General features: G+C 41.8%; 1 protein-coding gene across 1 annotated transcript in view; it reads right to left on the reverse strand.

Moving 5' to 3' along the window:
• Window positions 1-12,992, reverse strand: part of PPP5C (protein phosphatase 5 catalytic subunit) — a 951,041-nt gene that overhangs the window by 220,381 nt on the left and 717,668 nt on the right. The window contains exon 10 of the mRNA XM_069644590.1: window positions 2,501-2,541. Coding sequence (XP_069500691.1) covers window positions 2,501-2,541 — 41 coding nt within the window. The remainder of the gene's footprint in view (window positions 1-2,500; window positions 2,542-12,992) is intronic.

Here is a 12,992-nt window from a genome sequence, read left to right on the forward strand (position 1 = left end):
CACTCCATGAGAATATGTCGAATGAAGCGAATGAGTGCAAACACTTGGCTGGACACCCTTTTTACCTGGGTGCCTACTTGGCTCTCAGGAATGTTCCAAGTGACTGTCCGCACTTTGGTCTTAATGGCCGTCACCTTCTGCATTGCCAAACACATTTTAAGACTTTATACTAACAAACTAAGAGGAAGATTTATGCTACCCCAGAGTGTTGATAGGGTAAATAAAAAAGAGAAGGGTACTAACAATTAATTGGAGAAAATGTAGAGGACGATATTGATGGTTGGGTTAGAATACAGCCTGAGGATTTAGAAAACTACTAGCAATTTTGGATCCCATATCTTAAGGATGGACAAGGGTGCATATGGGTGGGGGGCCCATTGGATGGTTGGGAAGAAGCTGGGGGTGACAGGACGAGATTAGAAAACATAGATTCATAAAAATAAAGTAGCAGAAAGGGAAATGGGGAGGGAAAAGTGTTAGTTATTGATAGATCAATAAAAGGGGGAATAATGCGGTAAAAATGCAAGTTCAGCATGGTAAAAAGGCGCGAGCTTATCAGCTGCGGGCATAGCACCTTGAACAGGGGGTTGGGCTTCCTTGATAACTACACAAATTTAAACTAGGCTGGAGAATGCCCTAAAATAACAGTATTTTACATTAAAGAAACAGATAATAAAGATGGGTCACTGGTAGGTATATAAGGTTTAACATTAGGCTGAGGCATTGCAAACAGGCTTCAAAGCATGCTTTTCCTGAGACAAGTGCTTGTTTCATTAATTTGCTTGGAAGCCGCAGTGGCTGGTAGCACATTGCAAATCCCATGATCGCACGGTAGGAAGCAAACCATCTTTGTCACTTTTGAGGTCGTAAAACAGAGCTCATGGGTGCCGCGAAAATGCAATGAGTGCAGTAATTTTATCATTCAGCATATTAATTTATGCAGCCTGATCTGTTTCAGAAAGCGCATGGAGGTTTCCAATTATACCTGAAACCCCCTCTCTGTCCCCCCCGCACCCGAGTAAACTTCTGCCTGGGAAGAAGGTCCAAGAGTTCCTAATGTGCAACATTAACACAGTAACTTGTTCTTGGTTCAAGGCTCTGACAGTGTCATGGAAGAAGACTCATGAGAACGTACAGAAGACAGGGATAGATGAATAAAGATCCGCTGGTCATCTCAAATGTTTCAATGAATTGGCACTTTCATCTAGGAATTGAGGGTTGGATTGTGACGTCACAACGGGTAGCTAGGGGTTTTGTGGGGAGGTTTGCGGGACCCAATCATAGAAGATAATGTATGCCCTTCTATAGTATTATATGATACGATTTTACCAATCAGTTTCCTGTGGGGAGACATTTAATGTTGCAAAGTGATTAGTTTAGATTATAAAAGCGTTCGATTAAGGGGCGTTTATTTGACAGCGCCTTTTCATGCAATTATGTTCCGCATTCTGTTTGAATATTGCTGTCCCAGCTGCGTCCGGTGCCCTGAAGAAAACGTATTTCTTGCCTGGTGTACACTTTATGACTTTTGTCATTCTTTTACTGGTGAGTTTCGAGGCAACCCCCTGAACATTTTGGTAATACCTGCTCTACTGCCGCTACCAGCAGGTAAGTCAAATAAAACTGAAGAATTATATTTGTAGCCATGTTTGGGACGGTAACCCCCTTACCCTAAACACAAATCTGGAAGATGCCTTCTAAGCGAGAGACAGGACTTTGAGCAGGAGTTCCATTTCTTGGCTTTTCTAATTTCTAGGTTTATTTTACAGAGCTACAAATACCTAATGAAAGCAACTCATTGCTGCTGGGAGACAGTGTTAATCACAGATTTCAGTTTGTGACCCACATTAAAAGCAAAATCCTCATCTTCCAGATACAATGACTACTCATCTTTGCAGATTTTAAGAGATTTTAAAAACATTACAAAATGTACACTTCTTACACCACTAAATGCAAATACTCTTAGGAAATACAGTTCCTGCAGCACCCTGGTAAAGGCCTGGACCAATATTGTTCATATAACTGCATCAAATAAATGTAAAAAAGGAACAGCGTTTACTGAATTAAATAAAAACAGACGAAAAAAATCAAAGGTTGGCCACTATTGTAAAAAGTGACCAGGAAGGGAAAAATCTTGAGACTTTAATAAGAAAACCTCTCAAAATGTCAAACTAAAGACCATAAATCGGTCCCCAGTTGTGGCAATGTTCACAGAACTTAAACATCAAAGGGGCATTAGAACATTAAAACTCCATGACAACACAAACAAAAAATGTGTACATGTTTTAAGATACAGAGGTCTGTCAACATCGGTTTAGCATGCCAGATTATAAAAACCTCAATATTACCCTCTTTGTTACCAGTTATTTCTAAAACGGTAAAAAAAAAAAAAAGGAGTAGGGTCATTGGCTAAACAGGACATTATGAAGATCAGCAAAATCTAATTTGGGAACGGTAATAAGAGGGAGCAAAAGGTTATAACAATACTTATAAAACGCACCTGTAGTTGTGGATCAGACCAAAGCAGATCACACATGGGCCCTGAAACAAGAAAAAACAAAACATTACTCATTGCGATAAAACATGAAAAGCAATGTACAATAAAAATCAGTTCACTGTCATACCAATAGGCTTCAGCCACTGAAAAGTGCCTCCTGTCTTTAGCATGAAGGTCTAAACCCCAAGGAGTAGAGCAAACAATGGAGGCACAATTTGCCTTACGATTTTGCGTTCTTCTCATAATTGTGTGTTTGCAGCATGCTCTTCCAAACCGATTTCACTACAAAGCACTACAAACTGAAGACTTGTCCAACAATGATAATGGCAAAGCAAAGATGGTCACAGAATAGGTTACTTGAAAATAGATAGCAGAGTCTGTGGTCTTCCAATAACCTAGCAGTAAAGAGAAAGGTGCACACCTACAGGTAAGGATTTGCAGAAATCTTGTTATCTTTATTCTTCCATTTGATTAAATTGTACAAATGTGTTTAAACAGCACAGAGCGGAAAACTATTCCATAGGTTTGAAGACTGAATAGCAAATCATCCAACTCTTCAGTCATTCCAGAACTTGGTAATAGTAAGTAGAGCAAGGTCTGAGGATTTTAGAGTCCTAGGTGGTTGATATGTCTTGATAAAATAGTTAGGACCACTGTTGTGAACTGCTTTATGAGTAAAGCAGAAGAACTTGTCTTTGTACGTGAAGTGAGAGGGAACACGTGTCGCTATTGTTGCAATTGAAAACTAGACCAGCAGTCTGGTTTTGCAGGACCTGAATCTTCACTTTAGGGGTTTGTGCTGATGGCAAGGTAATGGGCATTTGCATAACAAATTCCTGAAACAATGACTGATTGATGAATGCAGCAACATTTAAGAAGCCATGCTCTGAGCCAATTTAAAGTAGAGTTGAAGAATTTTCCAGATTGTTGACCTGGTAGATTAGGGAGACTGTATCAAAGTATAACAGAGGGATTGTGTAGGGTGACCAAGTTATTTTGGTCAGTTAAAATAAAAACAAGGAAGACTTTCCAAGTCACCCAGTGAAGGATTGATGAGAGCAACCTGTAGAGTTAGGCAGGATGTTCCTTGGGTATTTTATGACTCACAGCTTGTAAATGTGACCAAGCAGTCAGATTTCACTCTGAGGAAGGAGAGGGCTGGTCAATGTACAGTTTACACACCGTTAAGGAGATTATTCTACATCTCTCTAGTGAGGGATATAAAACCATTTAACCTTATGGGCATGACAAGGTTTTCAATCAAATAACAGACCAAACTCGGTAAGAACACATTATTTACCTCTCTGTAATGTTCTTTCTTATGGATGATCCTCCCAAAGATTCCTCACCTGTGATATTACATTTCCAGCACTGCCAATCTTCAGAAACATTTCCTTCACTAGGTGGCGAAGCGCAGCACCACCGCTGCTCTGCTTGACACATCTCGATGGACAGGACATCAAAGTCAGTATAGATCGAGGGATCTATGTCTGAACTTCAAAGACATAAGAAATACTCTGAAAAAGGAAGCTGTTAAGGTCGCCCCTAGCAGGGCTGTCTTATGTCGCAAGCAGGGAAGGGATGATGCCTTCCTGCACAAGACAATCTTGGAACATTTCAGGATTAAGAGGGAAATGGGATGATCTAGAGTGAAGGATTTTATAAACAGTTTTAATATTAAAAAGGCATCGAAGAAATATGCCTGCTAAAAACCCAGAACAAAACAGGGTTATCTTTTCTACTCTATAGGGGCCAGCAAGGGGAAATAGAGGGCGTCCTAATGGCATTTTGTTAAAAATGGGTAAAACACAATGTAAAAGGTACCTTTATGGTGTAATGGATTTACTTTCATTGAACATTCTAGCTCTGAAATGCGAGATAGAAGAAAGCAATATATATTATAGTTAATATTTAAGACCCATAGACGGTGCTATTGACAACTGTGTCCGTAGAGGAATTTTAAAACCAAGAATAACAGTACATATTATACTGGCAGGAAATTTTAATATCCAGCTAGAAGTTACTCAAGATAAAAGTATGCATAAATCATGATGAGCTAGTGAATCTCTCTTTAGCCCAGTGTGACCCCACTTGTCAGTTATGCACATACATACAGAACCTATTGTTAAAGGGATTTAGAGCTTGTAAAGGAAAATTCCGACACGACAACCCAGCCAAAGTGATTTATAGAACCCCAGAACATGCCTCGCCTATAAATTATATTTTAACAGACAGCTGGAATACTGTGTATGATTTTAAAGTTAGAGTGATTGCACACTAACCATGACACATTGAACGTATCTGCATCTTTTAGGGAGGAAACTCTGGTCTACATTAAAGTTGTGCAAGCAACATGTCCCTGACAAATGATTAAAGTAGAGTCAATTAGGGAAATGTAGCGCAATAAGAGGAAGGTCCGAAGATTTCTGAAATCCTAACACCTACTTATAGAGGACTTTTTTGGACAGAAATTTCAGACCTCACCCAAGATTATTTCGGATTTAATTTCTAAATCCCTGACCCCCACTTTTTCACAAAGAGCTGTAACTCTCATCAGGGAACAAAATTTGAAGCAGATGGGATGGTATAATCAATAGCTTAGTGATTTGAAAGCCAAATTGTTAACAGCTTTCAAATCTAAACAGGAAAGAGATTAGCACAGAATCCGGGAATTGAAACATAAAAATGTAATAGAAAAAAAACAAGAATACGAAGAACACAAATGGGAATAACTAAAAGAAATTACAACATAGAGAGCATTTTGGCAAATTGTAAGTAACAGCAAGGTCCTTTATTGCTCCTCTGGTTGTACACATCACTGGAGACATGTAGAAATATTTTAGAAATGTATACAGCGGAACCTGTGAAGATATTGATATTAACACAGGAAGGTCAATAGAAATCCATCTCTAATGCATATCAGCTAGATGTCTCCCTGAAATATGTTGCAATGGTGATCTATGTGCCCAGAGAGGGCACAGGGACTTGACGACATACTATCAGAACTATTTAAAACCAGAAATGAAAATATGGGTGCCATTCTTCCATAACCCATTCAACCACATGAGTAATCACATATCAAACTAATGGAGGGGTGCAGAGCTCATTCAAATCCACAAGAAGGGAAATCAAAATTACACTTCCAACTACCACCAATCTCATTGAAAGATCAGTGTAAAAATCTATGGTAAAATACAGTCAGTGAGGCATGGAAATTGGATCAGTGAGAGCAAGGCTGTATCCAACCTAGATTCTCCAAATTGAGAACCTCCATTTGCTCTTTGTGGCTATACGTGCGGCATTTGATGCAGTGTCCAGAAATTAGCTATGTAGTTAACTAATCGGGATAGGTGTACCCGGTGCTCCAGGTAAGAATTTGAAGCAGGAGTAAGTGAGAGTAAAATGATTTCTTGGGGAGTAAAACATAAGTCCTGTTCCCAATGGGAATATTTTATATGTGAATAAAAAAATATGTGCAAAACATTTTGTGAGAAATGCTTCTTTGCTCTGTGTTATTCATGGACATTAAAACTAAAAAAAAAATCCATAGAGCTGTTTGGGTGAAAGCAGGAGCACAAGGACCTAAAATGCATGTTTCATTGGGAGTATTTTTACTCCACATTTAAATTTTTGGGGAGTATTTGTTTATTTTTAAGGAGTTAAAGTGGCAGATACACCACTTATCTTTATCTGTATGGGCATGTGTGTCTACAGTTTTAATGGCAGCAATTTCAAACCTGTACATGACAATGTGTGTCCACTTAGGTACGGAAGGGAAACCACAGACCTTTGGGACCAATACAGGGGTTGGACAAGGATGTGTCCTTGCGCCAACTGTCTTCTGTTAAAATGTTAGCAAATTGGCAAGTTTAGTAGCAGAACTAAAAATGGATGCACCAGAATAGGGGGAACGAAAACCAGAATTCTGTTATTTGCAGACAATGCAGTGCTAATTAGCAAACCCCTTATGGGTATCCAGAAGTGCGTAAGTGCAGTCCCATTCAAATGAAATGGGACTGGAACTTAATTTATTCCGCATGTGGTCCAAAAGGAAAGTGCAACCTCTGGCCTATATCTAAATGAACATAAAATTGAGAGAGTCAACCAATACGATTGTTTAGGTGTACAGATTGATGAGATGCTACTGGGAGAAGCAGATTACTTACTACTAAGGGGGGGGAATCTGCCCATTCTCAAGACAATTGGGTGGGGGAGCAAACCTAACTAAAAAGGTACATGGATCGTGTGCCAACTCAGTCGCATTATATGGACAGAGATCTGGGGCTATTCCAACCTTGAAAGACTAGAGAGTAAACGAGCAACTCTTCTGAAAACAATGTTTGCACTATTCAACAGCACTCCATCACTACCCTTACAGCTGGAACTGGGGATAAATGTGATATTTAAGCTTAATTAAAACCACTGCTTTATTGGCGTGAACTGTGGACATCCAAACAGTTGCTCCATGTCAGAAAGTGTTTAAAGGATACATTGTCACAAAAAGGTGCCACACACTTTTCCTAGGTGTGTTATATCTGTGATCTTGCAGTGTGTTTAGATCTAAATATACCAAGGCTAGCCAAACACGCCCAGTTTGCTCATTGCAATGCGCAGATTATCAAACCTCAAATGAAACTTGTATTAGAAATAGTTTTGCATTTGCAAACTATTGTGAGGTAAAAACAACGGGTCAGACAATCATACCCCTAGATAACAGGTTATTTGGACAGAATTGAGGACAAAGAAGCAAAATGTTTGCATTTAAAATTTCGATTGGGTTTTCTACCTTAAGGTGCATTTACAAGTGGCAATTTCGACAAATGTAAATTTGTTTGCAACAGCCAAGAAGGTACGATCCGCTTTCTAAATGTTTTGTCCGATGGAGGGAAAAATGGTTACCCCCGATCTTTGGGAACACTAATATTAGCACTGTACAACAAGCTATAATTTGTTTACAAACCCAGGATGAACTATCAGTATGAGGAATATCCTAGTTCATAAAGAAAGCCTGGAGGGTAAAGAAACAAGCATTGGCAATGCCAATAGTTTTGGCGTTTAATGTTATTTGCATGTATAAGTATCAGGGTTTCAAGGGAAGATGCTATAAGGTGGGTGGGGTGCGGGGGGGGACAGCAGGGGTTGGTGGGAGCCAGCGGGGGTAGGGAGAGTGGGTGTCAAGAGAGGGGGCTGAGAAGGTGGGGTATAGGGAAGCTAGTTTGGGTTAGGGAGAGTGAGGGGCTAGAGCATGTTTTGGGGTGGGTGGTGTAGGGTGGGTAGGGATAAAGAGGGAGGGTGGGTTTGGCAGGTGGGGGTAGACACCCCAAATCGGCTTACGGAGCAACCATTGACCAGCACTCCGCCCCTTCTACCAATACCTCAATTGGAGCAAATCTGTCAGACTGAATACATTTCATGGCTTTCAAGGCACAATAAAAATAAATGTTCAAGCCCAATTAGAAAGCAATATAGCCGAGTGACAAAATCCTCTTCAGAACCAAAGCCACAAAATTGAGGAGGCAGGATAATTAAGTTTGTGCCCAGTTTTGGAACATCTGCCCAAAGTCATTTTCTGCAATCTTGATAAAATCATATTTTGTGTAATGTGCCCAACCCCTCTTAGACGAGTGAGATTGCCCAAACAGTTGCTCATTAAATATGCAATTACTGAAATCGTTTAATTGCAACACGCCTTTATTCTGATAGAACAAGGCAAAGAAAAAGGCTAAGCAAATGACATGCGACAAAAAGGCGAACGCAAGCACACAAAGAGTGAAGGCCTACAAAGATAAGGGATTTTCAGCTTTGTTAAAACCAAACCGTTTTTGGTAAATACAATAAAAAAAAAAAAAAAAATCGTTTAATTGATCAGTATATATTTCTTTTACCAACTCACGATGGTTATTTAAACCAAAGGCCAGCCCTTCATTCAGTATCAGGTACAGCATAGGACTACAGTAGCAGTGCAAACTTCGCTGAAAAAGCAACTGTGGAAGCAAACTGACACCACGGCCAGTACAGCTTGGGGAGCAGCAGTGTACACTTTGCGGAAGTAGCTGGCAGGCAAGAATCCTTCACAAGAACGAAGAACATGTTCAGCGCACAATCACACACACACACACACGTACGTACCAATTTAAACTGTCCACAACGTGCTCGACCTACAAGTAGCAATTTAAAATTCCCAATGTGATCATCCAAACTACGACACCCGGGAGAACCAAAGCAGAAAACGACAACTGTTCTTGCATCACTATGGTTTTATTTTTTTTAACCAAGCAATTCAAAACATTCAGCACTGAAAACCTAATGGCATAACCTGAAGTTAAATACCACCAGCCTGTGTGCTTGCCACAATACTTCGGCCACATCGACATGCGCGGCAAAGCAGCCGATATTTCCCTAGTGGTCTCCCATTCATGTACTAACCAGGTTAAACCATGCTTAATTTCACTCGGCAGACGCATCAAGCCTCTTCAGGCCATATGTCAAAATTCCTAACTGCTTCTCATACCCCACAATCAAGATTCAAACAACATTGCCAGAAAATACCTTTGTGAATGAAGGCAGCGTCTAAGTCAGGCTCCATCCTCGATCTGCCCGCTGCCCCAGCCCTGCACAGAATGCAAATGCAGCCGAAACACCTTTGTGAACGCAGGTGTCTCCGTCTCTAAAACAGATCACTCCGCCAGCATTGAAACAGGCACGCGACATGTCACAGTTCTCCCGATTGGCAAAAATACGTTATACAACCCACTATTGGAGGCAATCAATATCACCCAAAAATATACAATACTTCACACTATCCGGTTCTGAGGCATTTAAACTACTTTGAAGGAGGAGCATTTTTTGGCTGCAACCATTTGTTTTTTCCCCTTTGAGATGCGTTTCCTGGGGGAGGGCTATGTCCATTTTTTGGTGTGTCAGATAAGTCATTCTATTACATTTGATATTCAGGCCCCTGACATTCCAGGACATTATTTTAAGTTCCCCCATCGCACATGAAGATTCCGACATACTCTAACAGTCTGCTGTGCATATTATGTATTGAGAAGAATTCCAGTCACACAGCGCCTATTGTTAGATTCTGAAATGCTTCAGTTGCAACAATGTTTATTGAACTGGTTCAGCATGACACGTGTTTCGAGAAACCGTGCTCTTCTTCTGAGGCTGATAAGGTATAGCATCAATTAGGATGTACATGTTATATATGATAACAGATGCTAGAAACAAAAGGGGTGACAAGTTAAACAATACCACAGATATCAAATGACACGCAATTCGTAGAAATCAAATTATGGTCATATTAACAAAACCAAAGGAAAAAAAAATGAGGTGTTTGGCCATCACAGTATTCAATTCAAACATGTTTATAGGCAACAATAGCTAGCCGATACAAATCACATATGGATAATGCAATGACAAACAAAAATGAGACAAGAAAAAAGGGGAAAAGCAAAAACACGTATGTTAATATAATTGTGTAAAAATAAGCATGGATAGTATTCAAACGGCTAAATGTACGCTAAAGCTATTGTACACGCAAAAATATGCATGAAATACCTTGTTTGTAGAGAGACCTTGTCTGATCATTAATTATGCCAAACAGGTATTACAACCTGAAAGACCCTGTCGGGTATGTGTGATACTAAATCAAAAGAAAGTTTCCTTTTAATAATGAACAACTATTAAAACTTAGTCTATGCTGACATTAGATCAAATACGTTAAAGTACAATCCAATAAACTTGCAACCTCTTTTGCTTCGCAGTTGCGGAATGGAACTGCATGAATAATGAAGTGCCAAAATTTGTTTGCGGTCAAAAATCGGGGAAGTAAACAATTGTGGTCCATTGAAGAAAGAGAAAAAAGAAATCAGGAACCATGAGCACATATCACGTTCTAATTGCCACACCGTAACTTATTCTAATAGCATATTATACATACCATGTGTGGATCTATAGGCAAACTCAACTAACTATCCCAACTGCCCCCCCCCCCACAACAACTGCCCAGCTCAATACCTTGTGCTCAAGCATCTCCACTTAATCACTCCCGCCCCAGTTACTTGCCCTGGCGCCTGTAGTGCAGCAGGCAGATAGGTAACCGCTAGTAGCCGTAAAAAAATCCAGTCTTAGGTGAACAACGTTTCCTCACAGAGTGTACCTGTATGGGCACTGCGTTGCCAGCTCCTGCATACTGCAAAGATTCAGTGTCTGACTCATATGTCCCAAGGTCGCGCCCACATAAAGTCCGCTGGCTTTACTCTTCCGTTTTCTATAGTGTCGCCACGGTCCGTTAGCACGTGCTGCCTCCTCCGTTTATCCGGTTATCCTCTACGATTGGCGAGTTTTTCGTGTCCATCCACTTATGCGCTTCGTTAGGGGTATCGATAAAGATGGCTCGACCTTTGTGTATGATTTTCAGTCTAGCCTGGTATAGCAGCATATATTTAAGATTCACCTCTTGCAGCCTTCTTTTGGCCGATGTGAAGTGCATCCTCTGTGTTTGCACCTCCAAGGTGTAGTCCATGTATTCAGTAATGTTGGCCGATGCACGCTGAATCGTTCCTCCTTTACGGAAGTGTTCGAAAAATCTTTTCTCTATCTTTATAACTTAATATCCGGGCAATTATGGGCCAAAGTGGGGCTCCCGGAGGGGGTTTCCTCGACAGGGATCTGTGCACCCTCTCAACAGTGAAACCTTCAGTGAGGGTACAATGGCCAATTTCCTGGAGCAACATATTTTCTATGTAGTTGGCAGGATTCGCCCCTTCCTCTCCTTTAGGTAGCCCAATGACTTATGTTACTGCGCCTGGCCTGTCCTTAGGCATCCTCAACTCTGCCATAGAGGTTCCGCATTTGTTACTGCAGTATTGTTACTTCTCTTGAGGTGCCTTTAAGGTGGTTTGTGTTTTCAACCACCTCATTTTCAAGAGCTCCTGTTCGCTCTGCTAGGGATGCAACATCCTGTTTTAGGCGGTTCACATCTAGGCTGATAGCGTCCATTTTAGATTCCAATGCGATGTTCAAAGCTGCTATAGCATCCAGGACCTGTTTCATTGGGGCTTGTTCCTCCCACGGTGTTTGAGTCGCAAGCATAGCACCCTCAGGTGCATTTGTGGGTTTTGCAAACGTGTCTATTGTGGGCTGCTTCGCCTTGTTCTTGTGGTGCTTGGACGCCATGATTCGTTAAGTCTGTGTCAGTTCCATCTTCTTTTCAGGTCTACGCTTGTTCCTAGTCTATGCCTTTGGAATCTTGTTGCCAGATGGTCCAACCTTGCTTAGTGTCTATACGTCTGATCCACAGGAATTGTCTGGTGAAGGCTGCTTACTGTTTCACAAGGCTGCAGTGTTGATGCCCGGCTGTCTCCGATCTGCACAGCTGAACCTCAAGTCCCCCACCAGCCACCATGCCACAATGGGAGGTGGCCTTGCGTGACACTGATGCTGTGCGTTTTGTACATTGCCATCCGTTTAACCTTCAGCTAGCTGGCGACCACCAGCATGCACTTGCCTGTATATGTGTCCATTTGCTAATGTTTCATTCCGGTATTGCACCCAGAACCTCCTTTGCCTGTGGAGGCTGGCATTCATGACTCCTTTAATGTTGCAACTTTGGGCTGTGCATGGATCAGTCCTGCGCATTGCGACCTGCTGCTGAATTATGAGAGTGTACTTTTCCACTATGTTCCACCATACTGGGTGTCAGGCTTCCTTCCGTGTCCACACCAATTAACGCAGCTTTGCTACGTTGTTTATGATCCGCTCATCAACCAGTCTTTGTTCATGTCAAGCTTTTGACCTTGTTCATTGCTTTGTATTATTCTCCTATGTGCCAACGTGTGTAGCTTCTGTGTCGGCCCTGCCTCTAGGGCCAGGTTTGTATGGATGTGGATAGCACTTTTCCAGTGAAATGTGCCCTCCGGCGACTAGTGCGGTGTGTATGCGCACTTATTACAGACCTCCCGTGACTTGGGCTGGCTCCTGCTCCCGTGAGCTCAGACGAGTCGGTATGTGGATTCCGTCTTAGGGGGCGGGGGCCTGGGCTGATATACCGCCGGGCGCCGCTCTATTTTCATGCCCAATGGTGCATGCACAGTCCCCGAACTTCCATCTGTAGTGCTGTCCCTGCACCACGAACCATAGATACTTTCGGTGTATCTTGTGAATGGGAGGTCCAGTGACGTCAAGAAGTCTCCTCTTTCCAGGTGGTCGAGCACGTGCTGCAACGTGACTATCCTGAACTTTTGGGACTTGAGGTATTCGTTCAGACGTTGCAGGTCTAGAATGGGCCTCCAGCCCCCACTCTTCATTCTGACTAAAAAGTATCTGGAATAGAGTCCCGGAGTCACTGGGGAACTAGCTCTATCGCCCCTTTTCACAGCATGGCCCGCACCTCATCCAAGAGCGGAGGGATGTACTGCTCCCGACGGGCCATAGGAGGGATCCACGGATACTTGCACTGAAACTCCAGGGTATGTCCTTGGGCGAGAGCGTC

The sequence above is a fragment of the Ambystoma mexicanum genome, chromosome 2p (genome assembly GCF_040938575.1).
Source record: "Ambystoma mexicanum isolate Mex_15411 chromosome 2p, UKY_AmexF1_1, whole genome shotgun sequence".
Taxonomy (NCBI): Eukaryota; Metazoa; Chordata; class Amphibia; order Caudata; family Ambystomatidae; genus Ambystoma; species Ambystoma mexicanum.